Below are 24,582 nucleotides of genomic sequence, written 5' to 3' on the forward strand. Positions count from 1 at the left end.
ATGTTGAGTGCTTTGTTGTGACGTTCTGTTTTGACAGCTGGTCGCGTAATAAAGTGTAGCTGAGTGAAAGAAGTAAAATGTGCTTCTTTCAGGGTTGTATCTGAGGCTCGTATATAGTTTTAAAATAAACAAATAGACCGGGCTTTGTTCCGCCTCAGAGACAATAAGTGAGCAGATTTTGGATTTTATCTAGTTTATTTTTGTATTAGAAATAGGATAAACAAAAAATCTAGTATTTTAATGATTCTTTCATAGGCTCTCACTCTCAAAACTTACTTCTCTCGCTCATACCATACATCAAAACTTTCTCTCTGTCATACAACTTACCGGCAGAAAACTGATCCAAAACAAAAACTGAACCAGAGATTTTAGAGACAGTCGAATTGAAGGTGCGAAGCAAAGATCTATCGTCTAGTGAAAATCTGTATATAAAGATAAAGCATCAGGCGAATAAATGCGGAAAAGAGGTCCACGCGAAGCAAACCAACAAAACCGGCAGCACAAAGCGAAGACGCCGCTACACCGCTGCGGGATGAAGCTAAAAATCGCTCTTCTCACTATAGAACGTTGAAGGCTCATCGAAGGCTTATTCAGGGCATCATACAACATTCCGAAGATTGGTATGTATGGACGATTGTTCTGGGCAGCGAATGTACAAGAATTGAGCCTGCAAAATTAATTGTCTCGAACTTGCCCCTTGTCTCCCCCTCTCCTATGTGCCCCCTTTCTTTCTTTCGTACTCTCCTATTTTCTTTGACCCTATCCCTACCCGAAATAAAATATGCTTGTGTGGTGGTCGTTTGGCCATCGCATTTTGGCGTTTATTTTTCGCTTTTTTAGTGTTCGCCTATTCGATCCCTCTACCGTTCGCCGTCCTGCTTTGGTGCGTATGGTGTGACGCCTTACATCAGTTCTACGAGGGATTATCACAGAATAGACGTCCAACGTTGTCAGAGAGAAAGAACCCACAACTGTGATTGAATACTGTAGCTAACGTAAGTAGAATTGTTGTCGTTTGTGAGCTGGTTCATAAACTTACCTGTATTTTTTCTATCAGGATTCAGCATGATGGAACAAGATGTCGCGGATAGGATTCTGCACGAGCTCGCAGTGATGCAGGAGAAAATGAGTAACATCCACAAGACACTATTAAACGTGGAAGCAAAAGTGGAGTTAGCTTCAATGCTCGACCAAAGCGGGTTTAGTCCAATTGCAACGGTTGAAGAATTGGATGTATTTGAAAAGCATGCCAGTAACGAAAACATTATCACACAGTTTAAGTTTAAAACCGAACAACTCAAACCGCTCACCCAAAAAAAAGGAAGAGATGTGTGTTTCCAAATAGTCGACCATTTTTTTACGAGGGGTTTACTTACACAATTTTCATGGACCGGCCACGCTAACCGTGAGAATGAAAAGAAAAAAGCATTTGGAAGATATAGAAAGACGATATACCTATTCTACAGTTGTGTTTGGCAGTACGACCATTCCTTTACAGTTAAGGACACGGAAGATTTTTTTAAAACAATTTTGCGGAAAGCTGAACAAAGGAACATTTAATTACAATGTAAGATTTGGTTAGGTACGATAGATTAAGGTGTGAAATGTTTGTGATACGATATAAAATCCGGACGACCTTTGATTTATGTTATATAGTGTAACATAACGCTATAAGGAATGTTACACATGAATAAGGAATGGTTACAATACTGGAAGGTTTCACGGTCCGTAACCCGTAAAAAATAAACAAATTCTAAACGTCAAATCCAGGTTCTTCTTTAAAAACCTTTGTGCCTCAGCGGACTCTGTCAAACAAAATACAAAACGTAAATCGAGCGTTTGTTTACAAACAGAGGATAATGTAAATTCTTATTTGTGATGTTTTTTTAAATTTTAACTACTAGGTGTGTGCGTTGAGAACCGAAATTTTTTAACACACAAAAAATGTTTATAACATTTTTATGCAAATTTCTATTTTATTCGAAGTATGTGCCATCGCTAGCTATACGTTTCTCCTATCTATCCTTTCTCCTAAATCGTGAATTTTTTTTAAGGAAACTAGTTCCAATTTCGACTTCCTCGTGGAAAAACGAAAAGCTGCTCAGCCAATACGTGTTCCATCGATGAAAATGAATGATATTCGGAAAGAGCCAAGTCTGGTGAATAACGTGGGGAGGGATAGCAGCTCCCATCCAAGTGATTTGATAGTATCATGAAACATTTTTGCTTTTTTAGGCGCCTGGTGCTTGATCCCACGGCCTACTACCCAAGGAGCCACGAGCTTTCGAATCGCCGGCGTGCCGTCGACGCGGACAGCAAATCGACGGTATGCCGTCGACAGGACTGCAAAACGGCCTGCTATCGACGGCATGCCGTCGATTTGCAGTCCCGGCGGACTGCAAAACGGCCTGCTAAAGCTCTTCGTTTTGAAAAGGCTTATTTTATGGCGAATAAACTGACAGATTCGATTTGTTTGTTTACATTAGAACGGTGTACCGGTGTGTATGTGTATTATGTGTGTTTGCCAAACATTTTACGCAGTAGACTTCGACGGCGGGTCAGTGCAGTTCGTTTCGTTTCGTTTATTTCGTTGGATGTTCCGTGTTATGAGTTAAACTAATCGTTTCAACAATTATAGTTATGTGCACCGATTGATGTCTTGTTCTATTTTAGCTTCGTACTTGGCCCATCGACAAATGGTAAAAACGCCGTCAAGCGTACCCGGCCAATCCTCGGTGCCGCCAGATACGTACACAGCGACTGTACCCGACGGCATGAATGAATGGTGTATTGCCATTCATTTGGTTTTGGAACGAGCATTTGGTGTGCGGCGATATGTTTTGAATCAGTTCAAACATTATAAAGGTAAGTAAGGTGTAAAGAAATGTGTTATGTATTTAGTGAAATGAGCATCCGTTTCGTTGTAGGTTAGACGAGTGCTGGATGACTTGGAAGTGAATGACGACGATGTGCGCACCAACTGCCAGGGAATGGTTGATGATCCGGTGACATTTTCAACAAATTTTGGAATTTTTATGAAGTCGTCAAATTACTTATGTTACCACGGTTTAATAGTTCGGGACCGGGTTAAACCAACCGTGGGAACCACTGCTCAGAACGGAGTCCGCCTCACCGTATCGCCGTCGTCCGTATGGCCTAATGTCGCGCACTGCTAAGTACCCCAGCCAAGCAACTGGACAAAGAGGTATGACAAGGGAAGGTAGCCTCCGCGGCCCGAGTTAGCCGTGGTATGCGTGGCGAGGGTGTTGCAGACATTCCTGCGCCAAAGCAACTGTACGGTCGTGCGTAAGATAATCTATCAATCAGTAGTTCGGTTCAGTGGATTGTGAATCAGTGGATCAGTGGTAATGTTGCAGCTCATTGTGTGGGCCCTTTGCTGTGAGGTCGTTAGCGACGAAGGGGACCTGTTTTGAGCACTGATAGTGGGTTAACGCCAAAACGCGGTGTTCGTAACCCGTGACAAATACCCAAAAAAAATGCCGTTTCTTTAATTTGTTTTTTTAGCGACACTGATCGTCGTTTGTGGGCCACATGGATTCACTGATCGTCAAACGTAACATTAAACTGAAATGGTCAACCGTAAAATGGTTTTCGTTTGATGTTCCAATTCCCCGTTGTAGCGCTAATGTTTATTGTAACTTGCTAATGTTTATTTACTTTATGTTTCGTTTTAGAACACAAGCTTGTCATGGTGGGACTGGACAACGCCGACAAGACGACCATTCTGTACCAGTTTCTGATGAACGAGGTGGTTCACACGAGCGATCGGATTGAACGTGGAAGAGGTACGCACGCAGTTTACCAGATAACCAGTGGCCACTTCGTAAGCCGCTCACCGGTGACGGGTGTCCATTTACCTCGTTTCTCATTCATTCGCCGTGCCGCGTATTTTCGTAACGTGCACCACGCAGCTGTCAAAAGTTCATAGTCACAACTGGTTGTTTGTTCTTTTAATGCGCCTCGCAGATCGTGTGGAAAAATATCCACTTTTTGGTGTTTGTAACCAATAGATTGTAATGCAATGCGTGCGTAGTAATAGTTAGTAATATTGTAAACCCGGCGATTGTGCGTTCGTCGCTGGGTAATGTAACTAAGTTTGTATTTTTAAAATAAATAAATAAATAAATTATGAAAAATAATTTTACTGGCTTTTGCTATAATAGATTTAAATATTTGAAATGAGCTATAATTTTAACAAAGCTTTGCCATAATGAGCTTTTGTAGCTATAAAATAAGCTTTTTTGACAATAGGCCGTTTTGCAGTCCCGAGCATAGTCCGTTGGACGGTCCAAAGGACTGCAAAGCTGCTTAATTTTGCCGTCTTTCGGACCGTCCAAAGGACTGTCCGAGAGTGTCCGATGGACCGTCCAACGGACTCTGTATCGGACATAGTTGCTCCTTGGGTAGGCGCATCCATTGTTGATAACCAAACGGCTTTTTGGTTGTTTTTCGATCAATGCATGGGCATTTGTTATCAGTAGCGATCGGAATTAATGTTTGCATCAGGTTTTAGGAGCTTGTGAAACACCACACCTTTCTGTCCCACCAGAAAGTCCGTGTTTTGGAGTCCTTCAAGGCTTTTTTTTGTTAAGTCAAAATTGCCATTTTGAAATTTTTTAAACCACTTAAAGTACTGCAATCTTCCAAAAATATGTCTCGACAAGCATTTGGTTCGATTCCGTAGCAATTTTCTTCAAGAGGAGCAGAAAAATAATAATCCCCGCAAAACGTCATTTTCAGGCACAAAAGTTGACATACTTTAACCCTTTAAATGATGGGTTGCACACCGAAATAATTTATTTTTCGTCCTGAAATCATTTACCTGATGTCAACACAAGGTAATGATGAATGAACAGCAAAACTGGAAAGTTCCAATCGGCAGGTACAGCCATCATTGTAAAATTTCGATTCTCAACGCACACACCTAGTGTTAAATATACAGAAATCAACTTACCTCTTCGATTTCTATTTTCACGGACCAAAAACACGAATGTAAAAACGTTTGACATTTCGGGGACCACGTTGTTTGTATTTTAAGCCTGCACGAAGCGTTAACAATATTGACAGAACAAATTTATTTTATACTTTATTTACGGCTCGTGTAACGCCCCAAATCAGTAACTTCCCATGGAGCCACGAACTTTCGGATCGTCAGCGCGCTGACGACGTTGTCACCAAACCGGATGATTGTCGGCACTCAGATGACGCACGCCCCCCCGATCGATAGATCGATCGATCGATTAAGATCGATAGAGAAAACTCCATTCGTTATCTTGAAAATCTACCAGAGGAGAAACGTTCTCAGCTTATTCAATTAGCAAGTGAGGTTAAAATTGGAGAAAATTCTCAAGGTCTTGTGAATAAGCTTATCAATAATCAAAGAGTCATGAATCACCTGAATACAATGGGAAGAGTTTCAGGTATGACTATGCATGGAATGAAGGCTAAGAATGTTTTAGCTGATTTTCTAAATGGAAATTATCAAGGCGTAGCTATAAATGCAGGATTCATTGTTGGTGGTCAAGGATTTCATTGTTGGGGGTCAAGGAAGGTCAAGGCCAAGGTAGCTCAAACTGCATCTCTTAAAGGACTGAAATTAGCCTCAGAAGGAAAGGTATTTCTTGGTCGATCTCTCAAAGTAGCTTCTCCTTTTCTTGCTCGTGGTACTTCTGCCTTTGTCATTTATGATTTAGTCAATCAAGTAAAGGAGTTCAAAAACGGTACTGAAGAAGCATTGGCTGGTGTAATTGGAGATATTATTTATTTAGGAGTTGACGCTGCTGAAATTGGCATTGAAGTTGTTGAAGCTTTTGAATTATTAGAAGATATTTCATCTGCTACTGGGCCTGTTGGTGCTGCAATTGAAGCTGTGGTATTTGACGGTGCTGACATTTATATGGCGGTAAAAAGATTAGATAAGATTGACCAGATTATCCATCTCAAAGGAAATGAAAAGTTCATAGAAGGATTGCGTGCTTTATTCGGTATGCAACCTGAACAATATATAGAAGAACTATTGGGGGAAAAGCAACTCTATAACCAATTAGTTAAACAAGGACTTGAGTATCTACAACAACATGATGGTATTCAAAAGTATGTCTTTCCTACCGGTAAGTCAGTTGTGGATACTTGTCGTAATGTGCCATATAAAACAAGTGTATGTGACATGGTGGATTGAATGGTGGGTGTTTTAAATCACGTACAGTTACACGTTACGCTGAAAAGTGTACAAGCAAATATGAAATTGATTTAAATAATACTGTTGTGCTAAATGAAAAAAGAAATGATATAAAATGGAGCAGAACAAAACCAAATAACCCAAATGGAGGACAGTTGTTTTGTTTACCACATGGTAATTATAGTCTTGCTCTAAGTTATGGATTCTACTTATGCAAAAGTGCTATTAGAGTTGCTGACTCATCTACTACTAAAACTGGAAATCATACTCTCATTAGCTTAGGTGAAGGCGATGATTATGCAGAAAGATTTAAGGATAGCCCTTATACTTTTTTAGTAACGGGCGGACCAAAAAACCTCTATGGAGAATCTAAAGAAGATATATTTGTTTTTCAAGGAGATATTGTAACAGTGTTTTTATCAAGAAAATTACAATATCTCCTTGAAAAACAAATATATCTTCTTTAGATTCTCCATAGAGGTTTTTTGGTCCGCCCGTTACTAAAAAAGTATAAGGGCTATCCTTAAATCTTTCTGCATAATCATCGCCTTCACCTAAGCTAATGAGAGTATGATTTCCAGTTTTAGTAGTAGATGAGTCAGCAACTCTAATAGCACTTTTGCATAAGTAGAATCCATAACTTAGAGCAAGACTATAATTACCATGTGGTAAACAAAACAACTGTCCTCCATTTGGGTTATTTGGTTTTGTTCTGCTCCATTTTATATCATTTCTTTTTTCATTTAGCACAACAGTATTATTTAAATCAATTTCATATTTGCTTGTACACTTTTCAGCGTAACGTGTAACTGTACGTGATTTAAAACACCCACCATTCAATCCACCATGTCACATACACTTGTTTTATATGGCACATTACGACAAGTATCCACAACTGACTTACCGGTAGGAAAGACATACTTTTGAATACCATCATGTTGTTGTAGATACTCAAGTCCTTGTTTAACTAATTGGTTATAGAGTTGCTTTTCCCCCAATAGTTCTTCTATATTGTTCAGGTTGCATACCGAATAAAGCACGCAATCCTTCTATGAACTTTTCATTTCCTTTGAGATGGATAATCTGGTCAATCTTATCTAATCTTTTTACCGCCATATAAATGTCAGCACCGTCAAATACCACAGCTTCAATTGCAGCACCAACAGGCCCAGTAGCAGATGAAATATCTTCTAATAATTCAAAAGCTTCAACAACTTCAATGCCAATTTCAGCAGCGTCAACTCCTAAATAAATAATATCTCCAATTACACCAGCCAATGCTTCTTCAGTACCGTTTTTGAACTCCTTTACTTGATTGACTAAATCATAAATGACAAAGGCAGAAGTACCACGAGCAAGAAAAGGAGAAGCTGCTTTGAGAGATCGACCAAGAAATACCTTTCCTTCTGAGGCTAATTTCAGTCCTTTAAGAGATTCAGTTTGAGCTACCTTGGCCTTGACCTTCCTTGACCCCCAACAATGAAATCCTTGACCACCAACAATGAATCCTGCATTTATAGCTACGCCTTGATAATTTCCATTTAGAAAATCAGCTAAAACATTCTTAGCCTTCATTCCATGCATAGTCATACCTGAAACTCTTCCCATTGTGTTCAGGTGATTCATGACTCTCTGATTCATTATTGATAAGCTTATTCACAAGGCCTTGAGAATTTTCTCCAATTTTAACCTCACTTGCTAATTGAATAAGCTGAGAACGTTTCTCCTCTGGTAGATTTTCAAGATAACGAATGAACTTTTCTCTATCGATCTTAATCTAACTGATATCTCTTATTTCATCCTTTTCTTCGTTAAATTCATCTACATCATCCCAGAAAAATTCACATTCCTTAGCTACTCTTTTTCTTCTACTATGACCACCTGAACTTGTACTTGGCAAACATTCTTGTACTGAGCCTGAAACTTCTCCTTGATGTGTAGACTCAACTTCTTGTTGCCTATTGTAATGTTCAACTACATCTTTATTCTCTTGATTTTTAGCTCAGTCAAATGGATACCTGCCTTCTTTATCCTGTACATTAAAATCAACCTTCTTTTCGTCTACAAGATACTTTACGGTTTCCAAGTGACCATTCCCATTGAACGATTTTTCTCTATGTTTGTTAATATAGTTTCAACTGTTTGTTTTTTACCACCTTTAGCAAGCAAATGTAGTGGAGTATCATTATCTTCAGCAAAGATAGTTCACACTGTACTTCACCATTTAGGTTTCTAACTGTAGATAAAATTACTTTCCAAACATCGATGTTTAACTCTTTAGCTAATTCTTGAAACGATTTCTTTAGACTTTCTTCTGTTTCAGCGTTTATCCATATAAGATTCTCATCATAAGCTTTACTGTGCTCATAAGCGTAGTTTCTAGCCAATTCACTTTTACCTATCCCTCCTAAACCACTAATACAGACTATTTTCGATATTACTACTTGCCCACTATTACTTTGTAATGCATTAACCAAAGTTTTTAACTCTTCATCTCTTCCAGTAAATGATTTGACTGGTTCTTTCATATCAAACCAAACTTTCACTTTGACACTAGTTTTTTGACTAACTGTTCTTATACGCTCTATGAAGTATCCTAGTTCCACTTGTCCAGCTTTATCTTCATCATAAACTTTTTTTATATCCTTTCTTTTTCGTGCTCTAGCTCTTCTGAATTTAAAGTATATCTATGTTCTTCTGATGCTCTCTGCTTACATTCTATGTAATTTTCCATATTATCCCATTCAAATGGAAGACGATAACCATATTTTTCAGGATCACCTCCATCTTTTTTTCTGTAGTATTTGTCACAATCACCGTTGTCATTAATTGTTACTAAACCTACTTTGTCATACAAATCCGCAGTTTTCGGTTCCTTTTTTTCATTTTTTACTGTATGCCCAGTCTTACGTGTTAAGCCTTTGAAACCTTCTATTATATTTCCTTTAGAAACTGTATGTACACTATCCACTAGATCACCAAAAACGTTTTTTGACTTAAATTGACCTAAAATGATACCTTTAGTTATCAAATGACATAATTTTTCTATATATTCACTTTTCTCGGCATACTCATCTATTTTTTTCCATATATTCTCCTTAGCACTTTTCTCCATATAGTCACATATATAATTTATTACTCTGTCCATAGCATCTACTGCTAACTTTACCATTCCCCTTTTCCAACTTCCGTCAGTATCAGTAACTTAATAAACTGGTTTTTAAGACTAGGAAAAATATCCCTATCAGCTTCAACCAATGTACTCCTAATAGAAGCTTTCTTCATTTGTTCAAATACCGCGATAATCCTCTTAGATTTTTCTCTATGATCAGCAATGATTATTTCAACAGCAGTTTTTACAACCTTTTTTCCTGCTTTTATTGCACTTATCACTGGTGAAAAAATTGCAATTCCTGCATCTAGTGCTGGTCCAACTGATTCTGTTATTTTCCGTTCTATTTTACCTGTTTTTAATGTTCCTCCTGGAGCCGCCTTTTTACTGAACTCATCTAACTTTTCTTCAAATTTCCTAACAAAAACCTCTATGAATTCTTGTCGCAGTGTTGTCGCGGTATCACCGGTGGTGGACGTGAACGTGAACGCTTCCGGTTGGAGAAGAAAACTCTAACGCGAGGTTACCGGTTTGAACTCCGCCTTCAGACTGATTGATTTCTGAGGCGGTTCATGCTTTATTTATACTCGTGTGGCATAACATGTGCACCAATGTACATATAGATAAAAGTAAGCTGTTCAGGCCTCGAGTCTAATTTTGATTCATTCCTCTCTTGGTCTCTTTACAATCGTCTCTTATCTTCTTGCCCCTTCACAATCGACTCTTATCTTCTTGCCCCTTCATAATCTACTGCTCACTTCTGCTCTCCATGCGGTATGGCTGCACCTTTGCTCCTCGCGGTCTTCGCACTCCGGCATGAGACCGGATGGCGAGTAAGCGTTTTTATCTCTGAGTGACAGGCGCAATCTCTAAACGTATTTCTGTAACGCATACCTAAAGGCCTTTTTGGGTTAACCGTTCCTAAACCGAAACAAATATAAGCAAATGATTGGAATGAGCCGAGCCGAAACCGAAAATAAGCAAATGATTGGAATGAGGTCTTGCATCCCGAACAGCGACCACATAAATCGATAACCTATCCAAATGTTTGCAAGCACAGGTATGAAGTGTCGCGATGCGCAACAATGCATGCGCTTGCTAAAACCGATGCGCGGTTCATACTAGGGCAAGTGTCGCTCGACAAGCGGGCCACCAAGGCACCGAAAAATGATGACCAAGTATTAAGGGTTCAATACGAAAGAACAAGTAGAAAGCGGCAAAATTCCCTTAAGCGGCGCACGACAACGAGTCGCTTCATGCTCGCTCATTCAACCATAGGTTAAGAACAAATTGTAAAACACTATATAAACCACGGACAAATGCAACATAAAGCAGAATCGAATTCAGATCTGGAACTTGAAGACTCTGTTAATTTCAGTCCTAACCTGTGCTAGCCTTTCGGCTCACCTCGAGCCGAAATTTAGTTTTATTCATTCCTCTCTTGGTCTCTTCACAATCGACTCTTATCTTCTTGCCCCTTCACAATCGAAGTTACGGCAAGTTCTCCAAGTTCTCCCTTGCCTCACCATTTAGAATGACAGCAGTAGCGACGATGACGAACAATTGCTGATAACGACGACACAGCAAGCGCAGTCCAGTTCTCTGAGTCAACACGCTCAGCAATCACCACCAGTCTCAACGCATGGACGGAATGGAACGCATGGAAACTGGAATTGTGGACGCATGACGCAACAATGCATGCGCTTGCTAAAACCGATGCGCGGCAACCCAAGGAGTAACTATGTCCGTTTCATGGACCATGGACTGTGAAACACTCTAAGGGCAGTCCTTTGGACCATTCGAAGGACGGCAAAATGCAGCAGCTTTGCAGTCCTTTGGACCGTCCGACGGACTGTCCTCGGGACGGTGAAACGGATGATTGTCAAAAAAGCTCATTTTATTGCTATAAAGCTTGGTTGAAAGTTATAGCTCATGCAAAATATCAAAATTATTATAGCAAACCAGTGACATTATTTTTTATTTTTATTTATTTATCACGCATTCAACGCATTACAATCTATCCAATCTACACACGCATTACATTACAATCTATACAATCTGTATGGAGATCAATCAGAGAAGTAAAAACCACTTAACACAAATTTTTGCGAATTCGACGAAATAGATGAGTTTGATGGCGGCATCAGAAGCGGTTTGCGCTCCGTTGGTACTCGCACTCGTTGGTACTCAGCTCGTTGTTTTCGCGCTTTCGGCCAGTTTTCCACTGCCCAGTTCCGTACCGCCAGCGTTGACGTATTCGTTCAGACTGTAAAATACCGTTGCCACATTCACGACGACGTTTTACTTCAACCGTTGGTTCCCATTTTCCTCCATTCAAAGAGTTCGTTCCGCGTTGAATTACCGGTCTTGTGTCTACAAAAGGATAAGATCACAATGTTAGAATGATGAGACTGTTAAAAGTCAGAGCGCTCGCGTGAGCGACCCATGCAACGTTCATGAGCGCTCGGTATAAAAGGCGGTGACATTCTCCGCGATGCATCTTTTGTCGTCAAGCCGTGTAGTCAAGCATTAATAAAGCGTCGAACACTACCACAAGTTTTTAACAGAGACAACCTTCCGATTACCAACCATACCCGATTTTGCATAGCGTTCTTGGATCACCAATCATATCCTGACAGTTGATGCGCTCGTCGTCCTCATTCAGTTTCAAGTCACCCTGCACCTTGTCAATGTCTACCAGGTCCGTTGATTCCAATATCGACACAACACACTCAAGCCGTGGATTGTGATCACTGGCAAATTTGTTCCAATTACGCGAAGCGTCTTGTTTTCTTCCTTCCTTCGTACTGTCCTAAGTTAAAACGGGTACAATCCGGTTATTCGTCGATATTGCAGGGAATCATACGGGACACGTTATAAACCGACACAACCTGTAGTCTGTACTGTACTTTTACAAATGGCACTGAACATCTTCCAAGCTGAACATGCGACCAACAAAATAACACGAAACGAATTAAACTGGCCGCCGTCGCCGTGCATCTACTGCGTATAATGTATCCGCGAGGCGTCCGTCCAGAACTCCTGCTGGTGGAGAGTCATCGTCAGGAGCCGCCGTCACACAGATCGGAGGCTCATCCGCTGTCACGATGGCAGGTGGTTCTCCCGAGGCGGCGTCGCACATAGCAGCGTCTTCCACATCCTTGCGATAGGCAAGCGGACGTTCCGCCGGTACACCTTGCTGCCGGTCTTCACGTCTGCAACCCGAAGAGCCCCGTCTGGGCCAGTGTAGACTCGAATGATAACGCCCATCTACCACCGCAAGAAACGCAGCCTTGGTGGCAAAGCACACAAAGATGCACACATAGACATCGATGTTGCTTTGCCCTTTACTCCAGATGCCACTATTATGACTCAAACAAACGATGCTAGCGGATTGACTTTCCGAATGCGACTGGCGTTTATTTCCCTTTGTTCTTATTCTATCCCGTCACATCTATCCCTCACACTTACTTACTTATTTGCTATACGCACTTACTTATTTACTTACTTACTTACTTACTTACTATACACACTTACTTACTATACTACAGCCACAACAAATGGCCCACAAAGATCGATGCCGGTGTGTGTGAACGGGGGCCGACACGTTTAGCCGATGCACCGGCAAATAACCCATTTGCTGCGTGAATTGGCTAGGGCGAGCTTTGACGCACGTGACGCATCGCGAAAGCTCCCCTGCGACTGTTCGTCTGAGGTCGCGCATCCAGTAGCGGGTCCTGAACTCTGCTATTAGCAGGGCGACTCCCGCGTGGTAGTTCCTCTCGTGGATGTCCCGGATCATCACCCTTGAGAAAGGGTGGGACTTCGGGACGAGGATGGACAGTCGCGCCTCCTCAGCACCTCCTCTTGACAGCTCGGTTCTTCACGAAGACGTCCCACCGAGAGTTGTCTGAACAGGTTAGTGCTACTTGTGAGTCGGACCACCAATACATTTCAGAGACCATTTTTGCCGAATTCTCACGTAGAGATCGGATAGCAGTACCGCCGCTTGCAGTTCTAGTCGGGGCAGCGTCATCGCCTTTAGCGGGGTCATTCTGGAATTGGAGCACAGCAGGCGCGTTATCCGGGGGCCCTGGTCGTCCTCGAATGTCACGTAGACCACGCGGCCGTAAGCCTTTATGGATGCGTCGCAGAAGCCGTCGACACGTACAGTCGTCTGTCCACTGGGCGACGCCATTCGTGGGATGTGCAGTTTCCTCAAGAGTAGAAGTTGCGACCTGAACTCGTTCCACTGATGGATCGTCGCGGGTGACACGGAGTCATCCCATGCAAGATGTTCTTGCCAGAGATCTTGCATCATCACTTTCGCAGTGATGATCACTGGGGCAGGCCGCACTGGAGCGAGAAGCACTGGAGCAGACCGCACGGGGTTGTTAGTGTGTCCTTTGGTGCCGATCGTCCTTCTGTATTGCGATCCCGATACTCGTACACTGCTCCAGGTAGCCGCTGGGTAGGGCATCTACGTTGGTGGCGTTGGGCTTCAAGGTGGCAATTATTATCGGCGTTGGTTCTTCGTAGTCGCAGTCGCAGTCGCAGTCGCAGCGACGTGAGCCGCAAGGAGGGGTCCCGCGGGAAAAAAGGCAGCAGCATCAAGGGAGGCGTACACAACAGGTGACTTGTGAGCAGCGGCAGGGGCTCGAGCCCCCGAGGGCCGCAGCCAGACAGCAACAGCCATGGAGCGTGCAACTGGGACGCCGCCAGTTGCAGAGGCAGAAGAGCCTACAGCGTCAGGATGAGTAGTTTCACCAGCGGCAGTCACCTCGGGAGCAGAGGATCCAGTGCGGAGGCGATGGGCATCGGCGCGCGACGTGTGAAGAAGTGTCCCGGTGCTTGAAGTGCAACGGCCGCCACACCATAGCCGCTGCAGGGTGTCAGGGATTGCCTTCCATTCAGTGAGGAAATTCAGCTGAACCTGGCGCGACGCAGGACCGGCCAGGACCTGCTGATGCAGGTCTTGCAGCGCGGACCGGTCGAAGTGGCCCTGCTGTCCGTGGGTAATGGACCCCAGCGGAAGACCCGCGATCTTCGCAGGGGGCACGCCGCCCATCCAGCGTGTGGGGGCATTCCCGACAGAGGGCATGGCGGTGGCGGAGTTGGGCGGCATTACGTTCATCAGCTGCTACGTGCCACCCCGTCTGCCTCCGCAACGCAGCGTGTTTCGCAACCAGATGGACGCTATCCTGCTGGTGGCTTTCAGCCGGCAGGCGTGCAGCTCCGAGCGGCCCGGGTGCTGAGGTACCTGGGTGTCGTCCTCCAGGACCGCATGTCGTGGAATCGGTATGTGGAAAACAGAAACACCTCGGCGACAGGCGCGAAAGGGGGGGGGGCCCCCCCTTTGTGTTGTAGCACTATGTCTAGTGTATAAGTGTAATGTAATATTTAATACTTAAATATACTAAACAGCTTGAATGTTTAAAAAAAGTAGCTCATGATCCTCTACACCATCTTTGCCTGATGATACTATTGTCTCTAGTTTTTCTCTTTAATTTTTTTTATTATTCATAAAATTCCTCATTCATTAATGACTAAACTGTTTTAAATGTTTACTACGGTGTTTCAGCAATGGTCGTCATCAAGCCATGGATTTTAAAGAAGATCAAGTCATTTGTTGAGTCGCATCAATAAGTCTCAAGAATTTTTTTTTTAAATATATTATATCGGCTTCGATTCATAGTCCCGAATCCAGCATGAGATCAAACACTTTATTTCCGGACTTCAAAGTCACAAGTTCGACTATTTCTGCGCTGCCACACGGTGCATAACTATAACACGTAACACGTAACATAGTGTCAAATCTGGTATGCGCCCTGTATAACGTCGTGTTTTGCGCCCTGTATAACGTCGTGTTATAGGGTCTGCTGAGCCACAACGCTTTTGACGCCTGGTCGCTGTACTGTCAAAATAGTTATATGAGGCTGTTATATCTGCTGTCATGCACCGTGTGGCAGCGCAGTTTCGCTTCACTTCTTGAACGCAACTGAACTCTCTAACTGTCAATGTCTACTATGTTCGACGACCCAAATAACGTTTCCGATACAAGTCCTAACATGTTCTGATCGCTGCTTCGCGCATCTGTTGCTTGGTTTTCTGCTTCGCGCCCCTTTTGCACTCTGGCTCATAGAGTTTCATTCTTAACATGTTTTTTCCTTGATTTACGTTCTAACATCATTTTTGAATATTATTTTATAGTTTTATTTATTAATAATAATGTAAAATCGATACTTTCTAATTCTTTAGATACTTTCTTAAAAACAAAATTAGAAGCTCCTTTCTACATTTTTTATCGTGACTCAGTCCTTTAGCTATTGAGGTATCATTTAAGAAGGTACTACGCTCTTTGGACTCTATAACAGTTGCTGAAACATGAGGTTTAGGACTATTTGGTAAAGGCTGTTTATTAAGTAAAAGGAATATTACTTTTTCAGCTACCATTTCCTTTAGATGGCTTTTTAATTGCACTAAAAACTTACCTGTTTGTTTAAACTCTGGACTAGCTTTCTCTGAAGATTTGTATAAGGTCCGTGGTATTTTTGAAAAATTACCGTTCCTTAAATGCTGAGCTATAACTTTGCTCACTGGTGTTGAATCAAAGTTTAAATTTGTTATCGATATGCCAGACTTGATAGCTTTTTCGTTTAATACTTGCTCGAACTTTTCTGTAATATTAAGTGCATAAGCGTGTGTTTCTAGTAAGGATATAGGTTGATTTTCTGAAGGAATAAACCCTGTCTTGTAATTTTTCTAACATGCATGTCAAGTAATACTATTGTACCATTCACATCAACTTGTGCATCGATTTGCGTTATACTTGGTAATTCTTTGGCTGTAGAACTACCTGATCCTGTAGATTTTGAACAAAATAACCCATCTATAGAACGTTTTACCCAACCAAACAAATCATTTATCAACGAAGGTGTTCTTGCTGCACTACTTGTTCCATCATTACCCATCACAAAAGTGACATTATCTTTGGCAGCAAAAAATATAGGATCGTTGTTATTTACTGATACCTTATTTGTAATAGGAATCTCTTTTTTGTTAAAAGCACGAGGGCTGCGTTGATGTCTTTTAGCATTCTGGTGTTTATGTCTGCTCTGTTCATGTCTATGCTTGTGCCTATGTGCCATAGGTCAATCAGATAAGATAATAACTTCTGAACTGCGTTTTGTACGATTGAAAACGTCAGTATAGATTTGCTCTTTATGTTCTTTTCTCACTATATGTTTTCCAACATATAGTGAATACTACATGCTGCAGAATACATATCAATCTGTTAGTGAGGTGATAAGGAGTTACATACCTGTAACAAATAGATTAAAGAAAATGTCTTTCTTCATGCAATCATTGCCAGAGAATGAAACTGTTGTAATAGGAAGTGGAAGTCATGAAATTATCCATAACAATCCATTACATAAAAGTGATCTAGTTGGAAATGGTGGTGAAAATTTATATGTGACTGATGAAATGATGAAATGATTTATTGTTAAAAGGAAAGTTAAGTTGTTAAGTTTTATAAAGAACCTAAGATGGAAACACTACGATGGAACCTGCACATACAAATCCTTGGCAAATCCTTGACCAGCAACAATGAATCCTGCAGTAATAGCTACACCTTGATAATTTCAATTTAGAACATCAGCTAAAACATTCTTAGCCATCATTCCATGCATAGTCATACCTGAAACTCTTCCCATTGTATTCAGGTGATTCATGACTCTCTGATTATTGGAAAGGTTACTCACAAGGCCTTGAGAATTTCCTCCAATTTTAACCTCACTTGCTAATTGAATAAGCAGAGAACGTTTTTCCTCTGGTAGATTTTCAAGATGGACTTTTCTCTATCGATCTTAATCTAACTGATATCTCTTATTTCATCTTTTTCTTCGTTAAATTCATCTACATCATCCCAGGAGAATTCACATTCCTATGCTACTCTTTTTCTTCTACTATGACCACCTGAACTTGTACTTGGTAAACATTCTTGTACTGAGCCTGAAGCTTCTCCTTGATGTGTAGACTCAACTTCTTGTTGCCTATTGTAATGTTCAAATACACTTTATTCTCTTGATTTTTAGCTAAAAAAATGGATACCTGCCTTCTTTATCCTGTACATTAAAATCAACCTTCGTTTCGTCTACTAGATACTTTACGGTTTCCAAGTGACCATTCGTAGCAGCATACTGGAGAGGAGTCCTGCCTTCTTTATCCTGTCCATTAAAATCAGCCTTCTTTTCGTCTACTAGATACTTTACGGTTCCAAGTGACCATTCGTAGCAGCATACTGGAGAGGAGTCCTGCCTTCTTTATTCTGTACATTAAATTAACCTTCTTTTCGTCTACTAGATACTTTACGGTTTCCAAGTGACCATTCAAAGCAGCATCGTGGAGAGGAGTCCTGCCTTCTTTATCCTGTACATTAAAATCAACCTTCTTTTCGTCTACTAGATACTTTACGGTTTCTAAGTGACCTTTAGAAGCAGCGAAGTGGAGAGGAGTACTGCCTTCTTTATCCTGTACATTAAAATCAACCTTCTTTTCGTCTAGTAGATACTTTACGGTTTCCAAGTGACCATTCAAAGCAGCATCGTGGAGAGGCGTCCAGCCTTCTTTATCCTGTACATTAAAATCAGCCTTCTTTTCGTCTACTAGATACTTTACGCTTTCCAAGTGACCATTAGAAGCAGCGAAGTGGAGAGGAGTACTGCCTTCTTTATCCTGTACATTAAAATCAACCTTCTTTTCGTCTACTAGATACTTAACGATTTCCAAGTGACCGTTCAAAGCAGCATCATGGAGAGGAGTCCTGCCTTCTTTATCCTGTACATTAAAATCAGCCTTCTTTTCGTCTACTAGATACTTTACGGTTGCCAAGTGACCTTTAGAAGCCGCTAAGTGGAGAGGAGTACTGCCATCATTTTTAACTGCATTAAAATCAGCTTTCTTTTCGTCTATTAAATACTTTACGCTTTCCAAGTGACCGTTAGAAGCAGCGAAGTGGAAAGGAGTACTGCCTTCTTTATCCTGTACATTAAAATCAACATTCTTTTCGTCTACTAGATACTTTACGGTTTCCAAGTGACCATTCAAAGCAGCATCGTGGAGAGGAGTCTTGCCTTCTTTGTCATGTACATTAAAATCAGCCTTCTTTTCGTCTACAAGATACTTTACGGTTTCCAAGTGACCTTTAGAAGCAGCGAAGTGAAGAGGAGTACTGCCTTCTTTATCCTGTACATTAAAATCAACCTTCTTTTTGTCTACTAGATACTTTACGGTTTCCATGTGACCATTCGTAGCAGCATACTGGAGAGGAGTCCTGCCTTCTTTATCCTGTACATTAAAATTAACCTTCTTTTCGTCTACTAGATACTTTACGGTTTCCAAGTGACCATTCAAAGCAGCATCGTGGAGATGAGTCCTGCCTTCTTTATCCTGTACATTAAAATCAACCTTCTTTTCGTCTACTAGATACTTTACGGTTTCCAAGTGACCATTCGCAGCGGCATATTGGAGAGGAGTCCTGCCTTCTTTATCCTGCGCATTAAAATCAACATTTTTTTCGTCTCCTAGATACTGTACGGTTTCCAAGTAACCTTTAGAAGCAGCTAAGTGGAGAGTAGTACTGCCATCATTTTTCACTACATTAAAGTCAACCTTCTTTTCGTCTACTAGATACTTTAGGGTTTCCAAGTGACCATTCAAAGCAGCATCGTGGAGAGGAGTCGTGCCTTCTTTATCCTGTACGTTAAAATCAGCCTCCTTTTCGTCTACTAGATACTTTACGATTTCCAAGTGACCATTCAAAGCAGCATCTTGGAGAGGAGTCCTGCCTTCTTTATCCTGTACATTAAAATTAGCCTTCTTTTCGTCTACTAGATACTTTACGGTTTCCAAGTGACCATTCAAAGCAGCATCGTGGAGAGGAGTACTGCCATTATTTCTCACTGCATTAAAATCTGCCTTCTGTTCGTCCACTAGATACTTTACGGTTTCCAAGTGACCATTCCAAGCAGCTAAGTGGAGAGGAGTACTGCCATTATTGTTCACTGCATTGAAATCAGCCTTCATTTCGTCTACTAGGTACTTTACGGTTTCCAAGTGACCATTCCAAGCAGCAAAGTGGAGAGGAGTACTGCCTCCTTTATCCTGTACATTAAAATAAGCCTTCTTTTCGTCTGCAAGATACTTTACGGTTTCCAAGTGACCATTCCAAGCAGCTAAGTGGAGAGGAGTACTGCCATTATTTTTCACTGCATTAAAATCAGCCTTCTTTTCGTCTACTAGGTACTTTACGGTTTCCAAGTGACCATTCCAAGCAGAGAAGTGGAGAGGAGTACTGCCTTCTTTATCCTGTACATTAAAATAAGCCTTCTTTTCGTCTACAAGATACTTTACGGTTTCCAAGTGACCATACCAAGCAGCGAAGTGGAGAGGAATAGTGCCATCATTGTTCACTGCATTGAAATCAGCCTTCTTTTCGACTGCTAGATACTTTACGGTTTCCATGTGACCATTCAAAGCAGCTAAGTGGAGGGGAGTACTGCCATTATTTTTCACTGCATTAAAATCAACCTTCTTTTCGTCTACTAGATACTTTACGGTTTCCAAGTGACCATTTATAACAGCAAAGTGGAGAGGAGTACTGCCTTCTTTATCCTGTACATTAAAATCAACCTTCTTTTCGTCTACTAGATACTTAACGGTTTCCATGTGACCATTTAAAACAGCGAAGTGGAGAGGAGTCCAGCCTTCTTTATCCTGTACATTAAAATCAACCTTCTTTTCGTCTACTAGATACTTTACGGTTTCCAAGTGACCATTTAAAACAGCGAAGTGGAGAGAAGTCCAGCCTTCTTTATCCTGTACATTAAAATCAACCTTCTTTCCGTCTACTAGATATTTTACGGTTTCTAAGTGACCATTCGTAGCAGCATACTGGAGGGGAGTCCTGCCTTCTTTATCCTGTACATTAAAATCAACCTTCTTTTCGTCTACTAGATACTTTACGGTTGCCAAGTAACCTTTAGAAGCAGCTAAGTGGAGAGGAGTACTCCCATCATTTTTTACTGCATTAAAATCAGCTTTCTTTTCGTCCACTAGATACTTTACGGTTTCCAAGTGACCATTCAAAGCAGCGAAGTGGAGAGGAGTGCTGCCCTTATTATTTTTAGCATTAATGACTTCGCTTAGTTTATTTGATCGATTTTTCTCTATGTTTGTTAATATAGCTTCAACTGTTTGTTTTTTACCACCTCTAGCAAGCAAATGTAGTGGAGTATCATTATCTTCAGCATAGATAGAATTGTAAAATTTTTTAATTAATTTATCATACTCCCTTGCATGGCCCCAGATAGACGTAATATGATTTGTATCTTCGTTAAGTAAATTAGCACTTGTTACTAATTCTAAAGCATTTCTTAAAACTTCTTCTTCCTTTCCTTTCAAATTCAATTCCAATCTTATTACTACTTGTACTAATCTATGAACACTTGATATTCCCGACTTTAGCTTGATCATTGAATACATTTCAAGTAGCTTAACGGCGTCCCGTAACTTATTTTGATCTCTTTCTAAACTTGAAAAAAATCTTTCTATGGGAATTTTATCAGGATCAAGATAAGCAATAATATTCAATATTTCTATCGCTTTCTTACCACTCTCTCCTTTTTGCTCTATGTTTCTAAGTGTTACTTGCCAGGTTGTGTACACTGGTTTAAAATAACGTTCATTTACTTGCTCTGCGTTAAGTAAACCTGTTTTTTTTACCTCTTTCTCATATTCTTCTAAATAGTCGTTAACGTAAAATCTTTCATTTCCAAACAATTTTATCTTTTCACTTTCCTGGTTTATATATTTGGTTGCTTGCCGTAAAGCTAGTGGAAACCCTTGTAGTTTTTCTGCTAATTTCTCAATTGCTTCGTCTTGCGAATCATCATTTATGCGTAATGCTTTCTTTATGAATTCTGTAGCTTCCTCTAGAGTAAAATTATTCAATGATACTACCTCTATTTTTCCCTCTTCACCTACCTCCCAATTTTTAGTACGAGAAGTAATTAGTATATAAGGTTTGTTACCAGGAAATACAGATAATTGTAAAATTTCATTGAATTCCTTATATTCTTCAGCGTTATCAAAAATAAACAGACTTTTCGTATCCTTAAAATGTTTATATACGTCTTTAACGATAGATTTAATATCTCTTTCCTGCTCTTGTTTGTTTGTTTTTTGCTGTTCACTCTGTAGTTCACCATTTAGGTTTCTAACTGTAGATAAAATTACTTCCCAAACATCGATGTTTAACTCTTTAGCTAATTCTTGAAACGATTTCTTTAGACTTTCTTCTGTTTCAGCGTTTATCCATATAAGATTCTCATCATAAGCTTTACTGTGCTCATAAGCGTACTTTCTAGCTAATTCACTTTTACCTATCCCTCCTAAACCACTAATACAGGCTATTTTTGATATTGCTACTTGCCCACTGTCACTTTGTAATGCATCATGCAAAGCTTTTAACTCTTCATCTCTTCCAGTAAATGATTTGACTGGTTCTTTCATATCAAACCAAACTTTCACTTTGGCACTAAATTTTTGACTATTTGTTCCTAAACGCTCGTTTAAATCTCCTACTTCCATTGTTCCAACTATATCTTTATCATTAATTTTTTTTAATATCCTTTCTTTTTCGTGTTCTAGCTCTTCTGAATTTAAAGTATATCTATGTTCTTCTGATGGTTTCTCCTTACATTCTATGTAATTTTCCATATTATCCCATTCAAAAGGAAGACGATAACCATATTTTTCAGGATTACCTCCATCTTTTTTTCTGTAGTATTTGTCACAATCACCGGTGTCATTAATTGTTACTAAACCTACTCCCTCATACAAATTCGCAGTATTCCATTTCTCTTTTCCATTTTTTACTGTGTGCCCAGGTTTAGGTATATGGTTTTTCATTTTTTCTGGTATATATTCAATAATTTTATCTAATTTAACAAAATGAACAAGTGAAGCACCCAATCCTTTATTTGACTTACCTAAAAAAACACCTTTAGTTATCAATTGACATAGTTTTTTAATATTTTCCCTTCTCTCCGTATTTTCCGTAGGATTTTTCTCCGTATAGTCATCTATATAATTTATTGCTCTGACCATAGCATCTACTGCTAACTTTTCAATTCCCCTTCCCACACTTCCGTCAGCATCAGTAACTGTAATAAATTGACTTTCAAAGCTACGAAAAATATCACTACCAGCTTCAACCAATGTACTCCTAATAATACCTTTCTCTATCATTTCAAATACCGCGATAATCCTCTTAGATTTTTCTCTACGACCTTTAGCAATCGCAAAATCAATAGAAAGGCTAGCAGCTTTTCTTCCTACTGTTGATCCACCTCCCGCTGCTCCTGGTATACCTGATGCCAATCCAAGTGCTGTTCCTATTCCTGCGCCTACTGGTGCTGCTACTTTCCCTCCTATTTTACTTGTTTTTGGTGTTCCTCCTACAGCCGCCTCTTTTCTATACTCATTTAAATTTTCTTCAAATTTCTTAACAAAAACCGTTATAAATTCTCCTCGCAGTTCGTCTACCATCTTACTTTTTTCATGATTAGAAGATCCAGGTTGCTGAACATCCGATCTTGTAAACCTTTTATGTTTCTTTTCTTGATTAAATAAAAGCTCTTGATCGGCCTGCATCTTGATCGGAAATGTATCTTCTGTAGAGCGCTTTAAACCTTCATTGTATCCATTTTGTTGCCAGGCTTTAGTTATTTGCTCTGTCTGCTTTTCTTTTCTTACTTGTTCAACTGGAAGTAATCAACTGGATGCTGTGTTTTAAGCATAATTTGTTGTTAATATCAAACCTAAGTATAATATCATACTAAGCTTGATATCAGAAATCATCTTAATAATTAATTTGTGTTTTTGAATTACAAATCAGTGCTAATAAAAAAGCATCTATTTACTACTTGACTTTTTAGATTATTGTTTTGTAAATTTATTTTACTAAAATTAACTTTATTTTTTTCTCATTTCTCAAGAGGGTATGAACCATTATGTAAATAAGTATTACCAAAAACACCTTTAATACAGCCAGTTTCAGCTATTTTACATAACATTTGTGAGAGCAAGTTTTTTTAGTATGGTAACCTCCACTGTTTTATGAACTCATCTCTACCAAATCTGGTATAGGCACTAAACCTGCCCCATTGGCTTACTTTTCCCCAACATACCATAGGACATTGTATAGGTAATTACTTTACATAATTTATTAATATTGCTTTCACAATGTCATGTTTATGGAAAATTTTCTCAGAAAGGTGGGGTGTTAACTTTGCAAAACTGATACCCTAGTCACGGGGAGCCATGTCATCTTACTCACCGCCGGTATCACTTGTTGGGGCGGCGCGCGCGGTTTTGAATGCGCACTTACTTTATATCGCGGAGAGCTTCGGGCGGACTCTATGGTTGACTATGGAAAACTCTAACACGAAGTTATCGGTTTCATCTCCGCCTTCATACTGATTGATTTCTGAGGCGGTTCACGCTTTATTTATACTTGTGTGGCAAACATTTGCACCAATGTACACATACATAAGATAAGCCGTTCTGTTTTTCACCAATTTCAGGCCTCGACCAGAATTTTAGTATAATTCAATCTTCGCTTGGTCTCTTCACAATCGGCTCTTATCTTTTTGCCTCTTCACAATCTACTGCTCACTTCTTATCTCCATGCGGTATGGCTGCACCTTTGCTCCTCGCGGTCTTGGCACTCAGGCATGAGACCGAATGGCGAGTAATCGTTTTAATCCCTGAGTGCCAGACGCAATCTCTAAACGTATTTCTGTAACGCATACCTAAAGGCCTTTTTGGGTTAACCGTTCCTAAACCGAAACAAATATAAGCAAATGGTTGGAATGAGCCGAGCCGAAACCGAAAATAAGCAAATGATTGGAATGAGGTCTTGCATCCCGAACAGCGACCACATAAATCGATAACCTATCTAAATGTTTGCAAGCACAGGTATGAAGTGTCGCGATGCGCAACAATGCATGCGCTTGCTAAAACCGATGCGCGGTTCATACTAGGGCAAGTGTCGCTCGACAAGCGGGCCACCAAGGCACCGAAAAATGATGACCAAGTATTAAGGGTTCAATACGAAAGAACAAGTAGAAAGCGGCAAAATTCCCTTAAGCGGCGCACGACAACGAGTCGCTTCATGCTCGCTCATTCAACCATAGGTTAAGAACAA

General features: G+C 40.4%; 1 protein-coding gene across 1 annotated transcript in view; it reads right to left on the reverse strand.

Annotated features, from left to right (window-relative positions):
* Positions 1-11,892: 11,892 nt before the first annotated feature.
* LOC128270574 (serine/threonine-protein phosphatase 6 regulatory ankyrin repeat subunit B-like) overlaps positions 11,893-24,582 on the reverse strand; it is a 13,419-nt gene continuing 729 nt past the window's right edge. Inside the window, 5 exon segments of the mRNA XM_053007985.1 lie at positions 11,893-12,123; positions 13,294-13,446; positions 17,471-17,586; positions 17,589-17,651; positions 17,654-20,583. Coding sequence (XP_052863945.1) covers positions 11,893-12,123; positions 13,294-13,446; positions 17,471-17,586; positions 17,589-17,651; positions 17,654-20,583 — 3,493 coding nt within the window.

Source organism: Anopheles cruzii, chromosome 3 (genome assembly GCF_943734635.1).
Source record: "Anopheles cruzii chromosome 3, idAnoCruzAS_RS32_06, whole genome shotgun sequence".
Classification (NCBI taxonomy): domain Eukaryota; kingdom Metazoa; phylum Arthropoda; class Insecta; order Diptera; family Culicidae; genus Anopheles; species Anopheles cruzii.